At 40.6% G+C, this 14928-nt stretch overlaps 1 protein-coding gene and 1 long non-coding RNA gene across 10 annotated transcripts in view; one reads left to right on the forward strand and one right to left on the reverse strand.

Moving 5' to 3' along the window:
- The window catches only part of TMEM117 (transmembrane protein 117), a 509455-nt gene that overhangs the window by 476527 nt on the left and 18000 nt on the right, over positions 1 to 14928 (forward strand). For all 9 annotated transcript variants that reach the window (XM_057303293.1, XM_057303292.1, XM_057303294.1 and 6 more), the window contains one exon: positions 4788 to 4917. In XM_057303293.1, coding sequence (XP_057159276.1) covers positions 4788 to 4917 — 130 coding nt within the window. The remainder of the gene's footprint in view (positions 1 to 4787; positions 4918 to 14928) is intronic.
- LOC130541866 (uncharacterized) lies at positions 4794 to 14928 on the reverse strand. The gene is made up of 2 exons (XR_008955939.1): positions 14085 to 14928; positions 4794 to 9644 (listed from the first exon to the last, which is right to left on the reverse strand). It is a non-coding gene; the product is annotated as an uncharacterized LOC130541866 (long non-coding RNA).

Below are 14928 nucleotides of genomic sequence, written 5' to 3' on the forward strand. Positions count from 1 at the left end.
TTTATATTGATATGGGAAATATGCCCATCTGAATGAAAATTAACTATTTTTTATATAAAGCAAGATACAAAGTTGGAAGTCTGTTCATCACCATGAACTGATGAGAACTGGAGTAGCATGTATGATCTGATATGCCTAAATAATTCTCACCTCACTGAACCGCTGATGTGATAGATTTCTGTAGTGATTGTTAGATTTAATAACAGAATGGAGTAAGGAAGCTTTGAATTACTAAATATTGGTAACATTTCTTGAAGAATAAAATTAATGAGCATTTCATAATATGCACTGTATTAACCTATCTCTACTGTGGTCTTAGTAGCTAAACACATCTTGCCTTGTCATTCTCTTAACGTTCTCTTCTTGTGTTCAAAATATATATATTATGTTTATGCGGCAAGAAAGCAAGCCATGATTCTCCTAACATTTATATCCAAGCTGTGTATGCAACTTGCTATACATCCAGTTATGGTGTCAAGAGAATCTCAGTGTTTTATAGCAATCACCTGTTAGTCAAATGTCCCTTCTTACCAGGCTAATTAGAAGCCAGTGTCCTTGGGACAGTTGCTTAGTGAAGAAAGAGTCAACTGTTGGTCTTGTTCAAATCCAGGTCAGATGAAAAAATGAGAACCCTTTGGGGTGGGTGGGGGAAGCAGTTTAAATCTCTTCACGGAACTGGCTTTTGGTGGGAGACAAGCAGGAGATGATGGTCATCATGATTCTCCATTAGAACAGATCCAGCAGGGGGCGCCTGGGTGGCACAGCGGTTAGGCGTCTGCCTTCGGCTCAGGGTGTGATCTCAGCGTTATGGGATCGAGCCCCACCTCAGGCTCCTCTGCTATGAGCCTGCTTCTTCTCTCCCACTCCCCCTGCTTGTGTTCCCTCTCTCGCTGGCTGTCTCTATCTCTGTCGAATAAATAAAATCTTTAAAAAAAAAAAAAAAGCAGATCCAGCAGGTCAAGATAATCCCTGTTTGGAGTGAAAAACAGTAAGTGCTGTCTCTGTTCACAGAGAGGGCATGGCCTGACAGAGTTCTTGGGCTGTGTTCTGCCACATCACAACTGCATCATTTTGTGACAACCTTTCTAAGACAAATTTCCTCATCTGTAAAATGGGTTAATAATAGGAAGTTTTCTGTATGGTGACTAACATAATATAATAAAAAACCATTAAAAAAAATAATAGGAAGTTTTCAGGATCATTTTGTACATAGATATAAATAAAAATATGTAGCCTAGGATGATGCTAGAACATTGCGAGTATTTGATAATCGATGCCCAAGGTCCACAGATTTCCTCAGCTCTTAGTTACTCATGTTGTTAGCTTAGCAGCTCCCGCCCGCAGGGTAGGAATGCCTCCCTTCCCCACCAGTAAAGTCCCCCCCAGGTATTTCTGGAAGTCGCAACAGCGTCACCACATCGCACAGGAAACCACGTTGTTCTTGGTTCTTCCATTCTCCTCATGAGGTCACCTCACATGTCTCTCTCAGAGAGGCGCCTTCCCGATGGCCCTGCTCCCAGTACCCTCTGGGAGAACACCACTCTGACCAAAGTCCCAGTCAGAGACCCCAGGGGGCCAGCACTGTGCAGTGGATGAGAACAGAAGGAAGAGGGCCTTCAACTTTTTTCACCTGGACCTGGAAGCAGCCTGATGTGTGATTCTGAAAACAAACCCATCTGCTTCCTCTGCTTCACCCTCAGGATAATCTTGACCTTGAGATCACGTGGGGAAACTAGCCATGCTTGTTGGCCATTTCCCTGTCTCTTCCCCCTGTCTCCAGCACCTGCTCTTTGCTGTCCAGGCATTATCTCATCCTCCCAAGGAGCCTGTGAGGTTGCTATATTTAACCCCAATTTATAGACAAAGAGGATGATACCTAGGGAGATTCAGAACACCACCCACCTCCCCTTTTACCTTCTTTAAGTAAATACCTGGGGTATCATCAGCCTCAGATACTCCTGTCCATTAAGACAAGCCCCACACTTCCTACAAATGATAGAGATTATTATTAGCATTCCACTCTAAGTCAGGGGAGACCAGAGTTCACACTGACCCAATAATGAGTCTGGAGAAGTATGCAGAGTAGGAATTGAAGTACAAACATTGGAGTAACAGGGAGAGAAGGAGGAGGGCGGGGAGTTCCAAGACTAGGAAAAAGAGTTTTGAAAGCCAAAATATAGTGATTATAAAAAATAATGTAGAACAGGGGTGCCTGGGTGGCACAGCGGTTGAGCGTCTGCCTTCGGCTCAGGGCGTGATCCCAGCGTTCTGGGATCGAGCCCCACATCAGGCTCCTCTGCTATGAGCCTGCTTCTTCCTCTCCCACTCCCCTGCTTGTGTTCTCTCTCTCGCTGGCTGTCTCTATCTCTGCCAAATAAATAAATAAAATCTTTAAAAAAAAATGTAGAACAGATGACTCTAAGAGAATGTATCATCTTTTTTATTAATCCTCTTTTCAAAAACTTTTCTTAAAAGGCACCAACTACTTCTATCATACATTCCCCCAAACTCTCTGATCCCTTCTTTAAAAAAAAAAAAAAGAAAAGAAAAGAAAAAAGTAATACGATCATCCAGATAAGGAGCAAGACTTTCTCTTCTCTTTCATCTGCACTCCATTTCCTTAATTCATCTTTTTTTCTCGAACTACAGGTGGGAAATCATTGAGGAACTATTTTTTGGTGAATGAAGTTTTGGTCTCATTCCACAAGAAATCTCTAGAGATTACTTTTAAACTAAAACCAATTTCATACTCAGTAGAACACTTTCATTTCTTGAAATAAAAAGCTAAATGAGAATAGTCCAAGAACATCTTTCCAAAAAGAAGGTACACTAAGTATACTTGCCCAATTCCTACCAAGAAGTATTCTCTTTCTTAAACCAAGAAATAAAAAAAGAGAATTGCTCTGTTGATAATGCTTTGTGTTGTTTATCTAGGGTGAGTGAAAGATACTCTGGTTATCAGTCCCTTTATGTGTTGAGTGTAATTTTTCATGGGAGATGTCAGTTATATTTTAGCAAAAGACCAAATTCAATTCCAATTCTCTTAGCAAGAGTATTTCGAGTAACATAAGGAGAGCAAGGTATTGATGAAAAATAAAGGAAAATGTATTTTAATAAAATGCAATAATCCACAAGTATTATTACCAAACCATTTTCTACTAATATTTTAGATCAAAATGTTCTAAATTATCCAGGTTATGCTTTGGGTTTGTGAATTTTCCAAATTACATGTCTATTTACTGCTGATGTCTGAAAAGCAAGGAGAGGTGAGACCAACAAGATATTTGCATACACAACAATAGAAAAAGATGATTTCATTTTTCTTTTTGTGTCTTTATTTCTTATTAGCAGTTTGAAGTTATCCATAGATCACGAAATTAATAGACAATGAAAACTTTTTTGGTTACTACTAGTCACATATGTTCCTTTTCTCTGAAGCCTATTCTCCCTTAACCAGAATTCTCAGCAGAAAGGGGCATGGTGGGGCGCCAGAGTGGCTCAATGGATTAAGTGTCTGACTCTTGATTTCCACTTAGGTCATGATCTCAGGGTCACGAGATCAAGACCCGTGTCGGGCTCCGTGCTGGGCAAGGAGCCTGCTTGAGATTCTCTCTTTCCCTCTCCCTCTGCCCCTCCCCCCACACACACCTGCTTTCTCGCTCTCTAAATAAATAAGGGGAGTGGAATGGGCATGGAAACGCCTATGATGTTCAGGCACTCTATTATTGGCACATTTGTATCAGCTGAATATATAGAAGTCTTGGAAAAACTTACTTCTAGATTGAAATAATGTAAAAACTTACTTCTAGATTGAAATAATGTATCGAAATCTGAAATTCATATTTTGTTCATTACTTTTTCAGTAATACTTTTTAAAGATGTTCACTAAATATACGACTGATAATTTAGTGATTGTTTAGTTGTTGAAAGTGAAAATATGTGTATTAATGCCTGTGGATCCACCTCGAATGTGTCTTCATATGTAGTCTCTTTTTTCTTCACATGCTAGCTGTGAACTTTAGGTCTGTGCTCTCCCCACAAACCAAGAGCAGATGAGACACCTAAAAATACCCTCATTTGCATCTGTTTCCCTTCCTTATGAGAGGGAGGGTCATCCCTCCTGATTTTTCCTTACAACAGGAAAATAACTAAGACAGTTTGGGAATTAATTCATCGTTCATCTCTCACGCTAGCAGGTCAGGCCCTCCATCATTTGGTTCAAACTGATGCTTAAGTTGCAAGAGAACAGATCGGGAGTCTTTGGCACTTTTCCACTTCATGTAGTTACTAGCAGAGATGATTAATAAAAGTCTCTTGGATGGGACTTGAAAAACTTGGTTAAGTGAATTAGATCCTCTTTGTCTTCTTACACAAAACATAGTATTATGGGGTTCATATTTTTTTGAAGGTAGTGAAACAAAGTATAACAAAATTACCGCATATTTATAAAATATGGATCTCTTCCTTCCTGTAACAATTTAAGTTCAGTTCTCCAGAATGAAAGAGATAAACACGTATAGATGCAAATCAATTCTATATTGGGTTCTTATTACCACATTAAAGAGGAAATCTGAGGATGTAAGTTATGACTTAATTTTGATTTTGAATGCATACAACTACCTAATGTACATAAAATAACCATCACGGAATGAAACAGATACATCCGACAGCTTGCTGCATTTAAATGATTTGAAAATAAGTGCTTGTAAAAAGTCAATTTTCGGTGTTTTGCTGCTTAGGAATGAAACAAATCACAAATATGTTTTTATGTTGATTTCCTTTGACAGGACTGGGAATTCCCACATTTTATGGGAGATGTTGATGTAAATCTTCCTGGGCTGCACACTCCTCACATGCAGTTCAAGATTCCTTTCTTCCAAAAGATCTTCAAGGAGGAATATCGTATTCACATAACAGGTATGCTGTAACTTTAAGTACGATTTGACTGTCTCCTACTTAGACCAATACTAGCTGCTATGAAAAAGCAAGTGGTAACGCTTTAGAGGCATGCATACATATGGTTTATTTCTCCCTCACTTAATAGTGCAAGGTGGTTCCGGGTCAGTTGGGGGTTCCAAACGGTCATTCCGGGACTTAGGCTACTAGCGGCTTTAGTCATTTCCCTTGCAACATCCAGCAGGCAAATGGGAATAGCAAGAATGGAGAAGAGGGTGAAGGTGGCTTTTCTTTTTCTTAATCACCTTGACATGGGGAAAAAACATGCGCCCTCCAGTCACGTACCATTGGCAGTAACTCATCAGAGAGCCCTGCTCGGAGTCAAAGAGGAAATGTGGTCCCCAACCGGGCAGCCACCTCAGTGTCACATCTGTTCTCGCATACTATTTCCAGAGCGGGAGGCCACAGTTTTGGCGTGGACGGTTAGCTAGCTCCGCCGTGCTCCAGGTGCCACGCCACCTTGGTTTTCTTCAGTAGGTTGCTTGCTTTCTCACAACATACAGCTCAGTATGTTTTTTTCACCATTAACGCCCTTTACGTCGTGTTGCTCAAGTACCGCTGAGACTGGAATAGTGGTATCGTAGCGCACCAAGCAGCCCCTATGCCTTCAGGGAGTCAGGCCACTTCTCATTTGATCTAAACCTCCTGTGGCAGAGCTCGTTTCTCTCGGGTGAGTCTCTTGCAGATCCCCGATTCTTTCATTTGCAGGGATGCCCTCCTTTTGAAATGTCTCTGGTGTGATTTATTGTAATATTCCTTCCTGACATCTCAGTCATTCTCATCTGAAAAAGGTCTTCCTGAAGACATGTTTCATACCACTTTTTCTCTCTTGACCGGAAGCAGACAGCTGAGTGACCACATAAAGGATGGCGTCCGTTCCCAAGCTGCTCAAATGCACGTAGCGAATGTGTGTGTGTTTTAAGGACAATGGCTTAGGATCCCACACCTGCTATAATAAAAACTGCTGAAGAAATCTGTGCTTACACTGCCGTCTGTGCTGCTCAGTAAAAATAGCCCGAGCACAGAAAACCTGAACATCTGAGGCCCGCAAAAAACCTTTGCTTCCCTACTTGAAGGCTGGTTTTTGCTTTGAGCATGAGGCGACCTTCCTAAATTGGAGAATGAGCTCATGAATAGGGAAGATGCAGCAGGTTTGTTTTCCCATTCAAAATGAATGAGGCCCATCTATTAAATTCACTGGGTAAATCAGTCAATTTGAGTTCAGGTCACATAGTGTGGTTTCAGAGTCCCCACTTAATCTCTGCCGCATGCTACCCTCTTGGACTTCTCAAACAGCTATCACGCACATGGCATCATCATATCCCTCTGGGTGGGCTTTTGCCTGGACCATCTGTTCTTGCTATCAGCTCTTGTCCCAGGCCATCATGGCACTAATATTGTCTCTGAATGAGTATCAGAATCCCCGTCAAAAATATACTGCTGCAGTGCATAATACCAGGTAAAGAGGGGGGTGGAATATTCAGAGGAACCCATTGGTAAGAAAAAAAATCAAGCTGTTAAAAATATTTAATTTGGGGTATTTGGCAGGGCTTTGTCATCTATGCTATCATTTATGGAGAGGGACAGGTTCAGGTTTTGTGGTGCCCAAAGCTTACCCAATTTGGAACACTCTATTTAAGAATATAAAAGCAAAATTACAACTAAAAATTATCTTCAGTGCCTGGGGAAGAGGACACACATACAGGAGTCCTTGAAGCTTCAGTGTAATTAACTTTGAGATAAAGCCTCCTATGCAATTGCGCTAAAACCTTTATTCCACTAAATACTATTTTCTAGGAACTTAAAAGGAAGAAAGACGGGCTAAGTTCTTGTAATGGAGACTGCACATTAATAAAGTTTGTGAGAAGGTGGAAATATATTGTAGTTAAGGTTTTGATGCAGTGTTTGCCAAATGATGCTGATAATCATATCAATTGAGATATATATTTATAGATATATACATTGTTGGGCCCCATTCCTAATAGTTCAAACTCAAGAAGTCTGGGCAAAGGCCAGGGAATGGGACTTTTGAAAAGCGCCCCCAGGTGATGGTCTTTGGGAACTGCTTCTTGGTGCTGGAAAAGCCACAGGTGAAACCAGGCTGTCCGCCTGTGATGGGCCGTGCAAATGATTGGGTGCCTGGACCTGCCAGGAAGACCTCTGAGGATTCTGGAGTTTAAATCCAAAATAAAATAGGGTACAGGTGGGCTTTGGGGTGAAGAGTTCCACTGTAAACAATTTAAACCCAATTTGTGGTAGGTTGATCGTGTGCCTCCCCAGATCCAGGGTAAAAATATTCTGGGAAAATGGTGGCAGGTTTGGAGGCTGAAGAAGGTGTAAACTGTTCCCCTCTTGTTTTGTTCTGTTACTCTCTTTGTTAATTGCGAAGATGTGGCTGAGGACACTGACGTAGCAGCTAGTCTCCTGTGAAGGGCCTTTTTCTTTATCTGACTTTGTAAGATAATTGTTTCTGGGGAAACCTAGATAAAATTTCCAAAAACATGGTACATGTTGTATTTTAATATCCTCAGTTGTCAGTAGCCTGCAATTTCCAAGTCAACTACAAACACTAACTTGATCCGCTCCTCCAAGTTCTGCTTCTTTTGTAGGGAAACTCAATGCTTTTCTTGATGAGTAAATATAGTATTATCAGTGGGTTATTAAGCATGAAACTCTCTTATATCCATGAGTGGTTCTCAAATTTCAGTGTGTATGAGGATCACCTGGAGAGTTTGTTAAAAAGATCCATCAGCCTCATGTCCAGAGCTGATGCCTGAGGTTGGAGGTGGAGCCTGGGATCCAGCCTTCTCTTCGCATCACCAGTGCTGCCTATGCGTTCTGCCAGAGGACCTCTTTTTGAGAAACACTGCTGCTCAGAAACACTTTCTACAGTCAAAATTCCTCTCATTCCAACTTTATTTTCATATGCAACTCTTAAAATCAAAAGCCAAGGGACAGAATGAAAATTCAGATAGAAATGGGGTGCTAGTGAAAAGGGCACATGAGGGAGTCCTGCTGGGAGCTGGAAAGTTCAGAGCTGGAGCCAAGAAGAGAGATTCCAAAGCAGAGTATGACAGGAAACATTGGGGTGAGCACAGAGGAAGCTGAGTCGGGGGGCGGGGGAGGCATCCTGTGGACCCCCAGACAGCTCCATCTTCTCTGCCTTTGTTTGTTCTGTACTAGAAGAATCTGTGGGAAGACTGCTAGGGTTCTCCTGGGTTCAAAGACGGCTCCACCATGGCCTCAACTATCATTTCTCTGTGCTCTGGAAATAAGGTGCGGTGCATGATGAGAAAATGGGTTGTTAAAGGTTTGGTGCCCGGACTCTAGCTCCACCACTGACTGTTGGTGTGGCTCTTGTCAAGCTCCTTAACCTCTTAGAGGCTCGGTTTTCTCATCTGTTAAATGGGGACAGTAAGGTACTTGTCCCATGGGGTTGCTGTGAGATTTAAATTAATATGTACAAGGCACTTAAAAACACTGCCATTTGGTAAGCACTCAGTGAACTCTCATTACTCTTACCTGAAGCTTTTGCTTTCAGAGTCCTTCCAGAGTTTGTTTTCCTATTTAACTCAAAAATATTAGGTAGTCTGAGAGGGGACTCTCTTATTATCTATCCACTATTGTGAATTCTCTACTGTTATCTACTGTTCTGAGTCAAGAAGGAGAAGGCTAAGAATGGGAAAAAAAAAAAAACACAACTCTCTTCCAATAAAGAGCTCTGTATGTAGAGGGTTCTCTGACACTGATGAGTTCCCATTGACATTTTAAAAGCATTTAGGATTTGGGTATTTTCTAATCCTGATTCCATGCTAGTTTTATTTATGCATTTCAGAAATGACTTGAATTGTTGCATCTGTTTAGCTCATCTGGATCCCCCTTGACAGATGGTTTGCTGCAGTGTGTATGAGCTTTCATTTTATAAGCTGGGCTGCGGCTTATAAAAATAAATCATCTCTATCCAAGGGTGTGTTAAAATATTTTTTCTGGGAATTTTGACTTCAGTAACAGAGGGGATAAATAGTTAGTCATTAGGTCACATCGGTGCTTTCAGCCCAAGCCCATTGTTCTTCTCTTAAACATAAATGCTGAATGCAACCGTGTAATTATCTCCTCTGGCCTCTTCCCTTTTACCTATGAGGTGAGTGCAAAGATGGATTCAAAACGTGACGTACTAAGTCTCGGGAGGCGAGAGAGGAATGGCCTCTCAATTCACTCTCGGAAGCTCCTCTGAGTCCTATTAATGCCAATCCCGGTGGAAGCTCTGCCATCTGTCATCCCAGCCAGACAAAGGAAGTGTCCCATTGGTGGCCATCATATGAGTAAATTAGGAGGGGTTGGGGGAAAGGCCAGAAGGAAGGCCTGTGCATCTGTGAGGAGAGAATTCACACTGTTGGCACGATGATGCCCACGGGAACCCTTTCGGCAAAAATGGAAAATGCAGACGTAAACAAACCTCCATAGCGTCTGTGTTCTATTTCGGTTTCCTGAGCGGTGTGAGGGCACAGGTGCTTTACAATGGCGAGAATGTGGAAAATAATGACTAAAACCCCTCCGTTTTATTTCCGTAGGTGCACGATTTCTGGCAAATGAGTTCCCAGAGATTGTTTTTTAAAGAGCTCCCCTGTGTCAGTCGGATCGTGGCAAGCGCTGGGGAGGGCAGGCCAGTGGTTCACCCGGAGAATATCCTGTCCGACAAAATTAACAAGGGGCTTGTTATAGGGAAATATGATGCATCCTGTTCACCACAACAGTCTCCAAAAATCATGAATTTATCCAGAGTACACGAGGACCTCTTGCTATTCTCTCAGTTGTGAATTTTTCTAAACCTTTCCTGAAGCAGTTTCTATTTTCAACAGATTTATACAGCTCTAAGAGTTAACTATGTTTATTTCTACATAAAGGAGCAATTCCTCATATTTGTCCAAAACCCATCTTCTTCAAGGCCATGGATGCTTTGCCCATAGCCTGTCAGCCCTTGCTGCCCCTGAGCTGGTCGGCCATGTCCAACTGAGGTGTCCTGTCTTCATTTGTGCATATGTGAGGATTTTTTTAAATAAAACTCACACACTCTTCAAGAACAGTCTTTACAGCCAGAAGAGAGACTTGAAATATATAACGAAGCATAATCTTTGAGATATGAATATTTTGCTTTTCCCAATTTTCCAGATTATATCTGATTTTAGCAGTATCCCAGAATTCACCAGATCACTGTGACACATGTATTTGATTTAAAAGACTCTTAACTTTACTCCTTGTTATTTGTCTGGACACATTATCTCAGGGTTTACCTATTGGTTAACGGACATTTTTTGAATTAATATGTGTCTAAAACTAAGCTAGGATCTGGGGAATACAGAAATAAACATGACACAATTCCCAATCTCAAGAAAGTCTAACAGTCATCTAACTCAGTATAACCCCATGGCTTTCCCTTCTTGTATCTTCGCAAGTTTCTACCTCTACTCATCATGTTGGATTATGTCCCACTTAGGAAATGACAATGACAAAAGAGGCACTTAGAGAAGCTATATTCATTTGCTTTTAAGTCTTAAGATGATGCTTTACCAGCTCAAATAGCTCCTACTAATTCATAAATTTTTTAGTAAATATCTTCAATTTATTAAGTGTTCTCCTTATGACCCAACCACTTAATGTGGTTTCCAGCTCTCCCTAAATTACCTGGGGGTTACTCGAAGAGATGCTAACTCAGTGAGCCCTCTTTTCACTGCTCATGTCTGGAATGAAAGGACATTGAATATGGCCAAGAAGCCTGTTGCAGCAAACTGTTATTTCTTTAATTAGCCAACATTTATCTTTTTCAAGGCCATGGTTGCTTGCTGTCCCATAATGGATATTAAAAGGCTTTGTGGAGCATGACTATTTCATGTATCTGCACTGGATGCTGGAGTCTGGCCAAGTGGTGGCACTTGTTCGGTATGAAGGTACCCACAGCACAGCTCCATCTCAATGCTAACTGGCAACTCTACTGAGTAAAATAAAATTTTAATATTATAATTGCGTATCTGAAGAACAAAAGGTTTCTTATATGATGGAAATATAAGCACTTTATACTCTTTTATCCTTAGTTGAAGAAATTACATTTCCCCCCAAATTGTTGTCATTTCCGATGCTAAGTGATGGTGATATTCAATGAAGAATCCTTTTAAAACCAACTAGCCCAGGATTCTATAATCTCCCACAATGTAAAAAGATAAAATTACCATTATAATATCATTTTTGACAATCAGTAGGATTCATTAAAGGCACAGAATACAAGAGAGAGGTAATCCCACCAACACCATGCAGTGATTTCTCATTAAAGGAGACAGTGAGCTATTTCAACAAGGAGATTAATAGAAATATTGTATGGATTCTTACCCTCCCTTCTTGCTGACTTACATTATGCTATGTAGTTGAAACAACAGGGGGAAATGCAAAATCTCTCCTATGATTAATGCTGAAATACTAAACCTCTTGTTACGGTTGATTGTACATTCACAACAACACACTTGGGACATGGCAAGAGAGCATTTCTATTCTTTTCCTTTTTGCGTCTGATATCCTTTCCATGTGGGTCACTTCAGGGACTCAAATTTATTTTTTATGGTAAATAGTGTTTCTCAGAATATACAGCTTTTAAAGGAAAGCTTTCTCTGCATGAAAATCGTGTATTCCATCTTTTTTGCTCTAATGGTGAGATTTCCTGGCCCATCATGAAACGTTAAGCTTTAGGTGATGTTTATTTCACAGAATCATCAAAGAGATTTTTAGGGCTGGGGAGAAACCTGAAGGATCAATAGCTCAACCCCCTCACTTGATAGACAAGAATAGTGACACGGAGTTGTCCAGTCGTGTGATTTCGCTTTCTGGTTTGCCACATCGCATAGGGCAAAAGTAATTTTTTAAAGAGAAAGCATTACAAAAGTAACAAAACACTGTGTGGGAAAATAGAAGGAAGGATGTCAGTGAATGGTGAATGTCCTTCCTCTGCAAATGCATAAACGGGCCAGCAGTTTATGTCAGTTGGGCTAGAAACAAACAAAAAGTAAGAAGGGCCATTTCTTCTGCATTTTTACCGGCTTCAAGTTTCAGCTGACCGGCTTTGACGGGGGTGGAGGGGGAGAGACAGTGCTACATCCACAGAAGAAAAGAAATAGGATGTCAGTAGGGAACCTGCCTCACTCAGTTCTCTCCCCTCTACGCTTTGGGGACATGGCCTGTCTGCTGTTGGGGAGAGGTGGAGACACTATTTCCTGTTCAGTAGCTTCAAAATTTATGTATATAAATGACCTATTCTCAGGACCATTCTGCACGTTGTAGACAAATTACCAATTGCTAAGAATTTTCAATGTGTTGTTAACTGAGTGCTCTTAGGTAACTGGTCCAGTTATATCTACCCAATGATGTCAGTGCTCAGGGATTCCTGCTGTTTTATCCAAAGTGAGACATTTGATCACCTTTAGGATGTATCTTTGTTACAGACCCTTACATGCTCTTCTCTCCCTCTACCACCAAGATCCTATATTAACTGGACTGAAGACGTAGAGGAAAGAAATTATAGAAATAATACTCCCCTACATTTTTGTCAAATTTAATATATTTCAGAGAACTTTCAAATATAACTTCTCATTTTATCCTCACAGTCATCCTTTGAGGTAGTTACGTTGATATTATTCTCTATTTCACTGAATAAAAATTTGAATTCACATAGCTATTAGAAGGATTTGGGGGAAGAGGACAGAATCATACAACGAGAAGTCATCTGGTTCAGTTTCCTCAATTTGAAAATCAAACGATTGAGGTCTGGAGAGGTTAACCAGGTAACCCAAGGTTGGATTATTTAAGTGTCAGGATGAGCTTCACCTGGTGATTTCTGGCCTGTAGTTTTTTTTTACGACTGTGGTTCTCCCTCTCACAGATCAGTAAGGATGTGTTCAAGAGGGGCGATGATACCCATGAACTGATGTTCGGCAGCACATTTTTAATTCGCTCCTCCTCCATCTCATCTAAATATTCAGACTCCAGGTCACATGAAAATAACATGAAGTGATTCTTTAGTGTTAAAGTGTAGTGGTCAAATTCACCCAGCACCATTCAACTTAGGTGGGAGGAAAATAATGTGGAAAGTTTGGGGAAGAGCTCCTCCTATCCTCAGGGTTTCTTTTTAATTTGATCAGTATACATTCACTTCAGTTTTTATACTCTGATTTTATCTTTTTCGTCTATTAACATTCTCTAAGCCCCTGTTCCCACCAGAATACCACCTTACTCCACGCTCACTGAGCATTCCTCTCTTCTCCCTGATTCTGTGCCGCTGTTTATCAGTGGTTTCCGATATCCTGTTACTCTAGATACAGGGACCACTTTACGAGGGACTGCCCTATTCATAAGTTAATTAAAATGACCTAGAAAGAGTACAGGTGTCTCCAAGGGACCTTTGTGAGTCAGGAAGGTCAGTCATGCAAATTCAAGGATCTGTCTTCCTCACCATCCAGTCTGGCTTCACAGCACATGTAGTTTATAGCAAGAGAATAAGTATGAATCTCCTGCAACAGAAACACCCGAAGCCCCTTTCTCAGTTTGCTTTCCGTCATGGAAGCTACCAATTATTGCCTCCTTAATACTGGATGAGAATCTCAGAACTTTTTCAATTCACTTATCTCTCTTTCCTCTTCTGCTTTCTCTTCCTACAATATTCTCCATTATTTTCTTTCTCTCTCTCTCTTCTCACCCCTCTCTTTCATATCACCTCATCTTTCCTGTATGCTATTTTATATGCAGCATAATAAAAACATAAACTAAAAGAAATGCACCATTTTCCAGACTGTTCTCTGTCCTCCTTTTCTTTCAAGGACCCCATGAATTGCTACTTCCTCCAAAATCCTTTCTGCAGATAATTCTATGGCACTCAGTTTTTATTCCATTTTCCCCAACATCTTCAGCATTTATAGTTTATATCACTCATTTGGCACCTCTCCAGTGTGGCCTCTTTTTATTATTTATCTGTCGATGCCACTGTTCTGTTTCCCGAGTAAGACGATGGGTTCCTCCCTGTGCTCAGCAGCTCCTAAGGCATCCTACAGCAGAGCCTGTTAGGAGCACAGGTGCTCAGTAATGTTGCTCACCTTTGTATCTGATTGAATTTCTCCGGCTTGGGCTTTCTTTACTTCTTTTATGGTTGATGCTTAGTAAGAATCTGTTGTAGTTTTGGATACGACTCCAGGAGAGCAGGAGTGGTTAGAACTTAACAGTGCCAGATGTTATAAATAGTTTATCATACATAGGAACAACATTTTCAGTGTTTCAACGTACTTTCTAGTGTGGATATGTGAAATAAATCATTCCAGCAAGAGTTTCCACCACAAAGATTGTAACCCTCGTAGGGTTGAACAATTTAAGGACGGGCAGAGTTATAATTTCCAGTCAGATAGTTTACATAAATGCTCCTGATAGAGAAGACTTGTAGCTTCCCACGCAAACGCAGACATCATCACGGCTTAGGCGAGGCTTTGATGTTAATAATAGTAACAGTTACTGCGTTTCTTTTATGTACCAGCCACTCTGTTTACCATCTAATAATCTTATGAAATATTAACAGCTTTAATAAGTATTATTATTTTCTGCCTGTAAAGAAACCGAGGTTTAGGAAATTTAAATATCTAGCCCAAGATCACATAGCTAGTAAGTTTTGCAGCCAGGATTAAAACCCTTCAGTTTTGCATACAGTGGGAATGTAAATATGTAACGATGATGATAAAACACTTTCCTAAACTCTTCACAAAGTTATATTTTTATATAGCTATATAATGTTAGGATACAAATTGCAAAATTCATTTTTACCATTCTTGGTTTAATAAGTTTGCCGAAGATTCTCTCTCTCTCTTGTCCCAAGAGTTCTATAATCATATGAAGCAGGAACTTAGTAATTTCAGTACTTTACCTTCAAATACAAAATAATTTTGACATTGT

This window comes from Ursus arctos, unplaced genomic scaffold, assembly GCF_023065955.2.
Source record: "Ursus arctos isolate Adak ecotype North America unplaced genomic scaffold, UrsArc2.0 scaffold_26, whole genome shotgun sequence".
Classification (NCBI taxonomy): Eukaryota; Metazoa; Chordata; class Mammalia; order Carnivora; family Ursidae; genus Ursus; species Ursus arctos.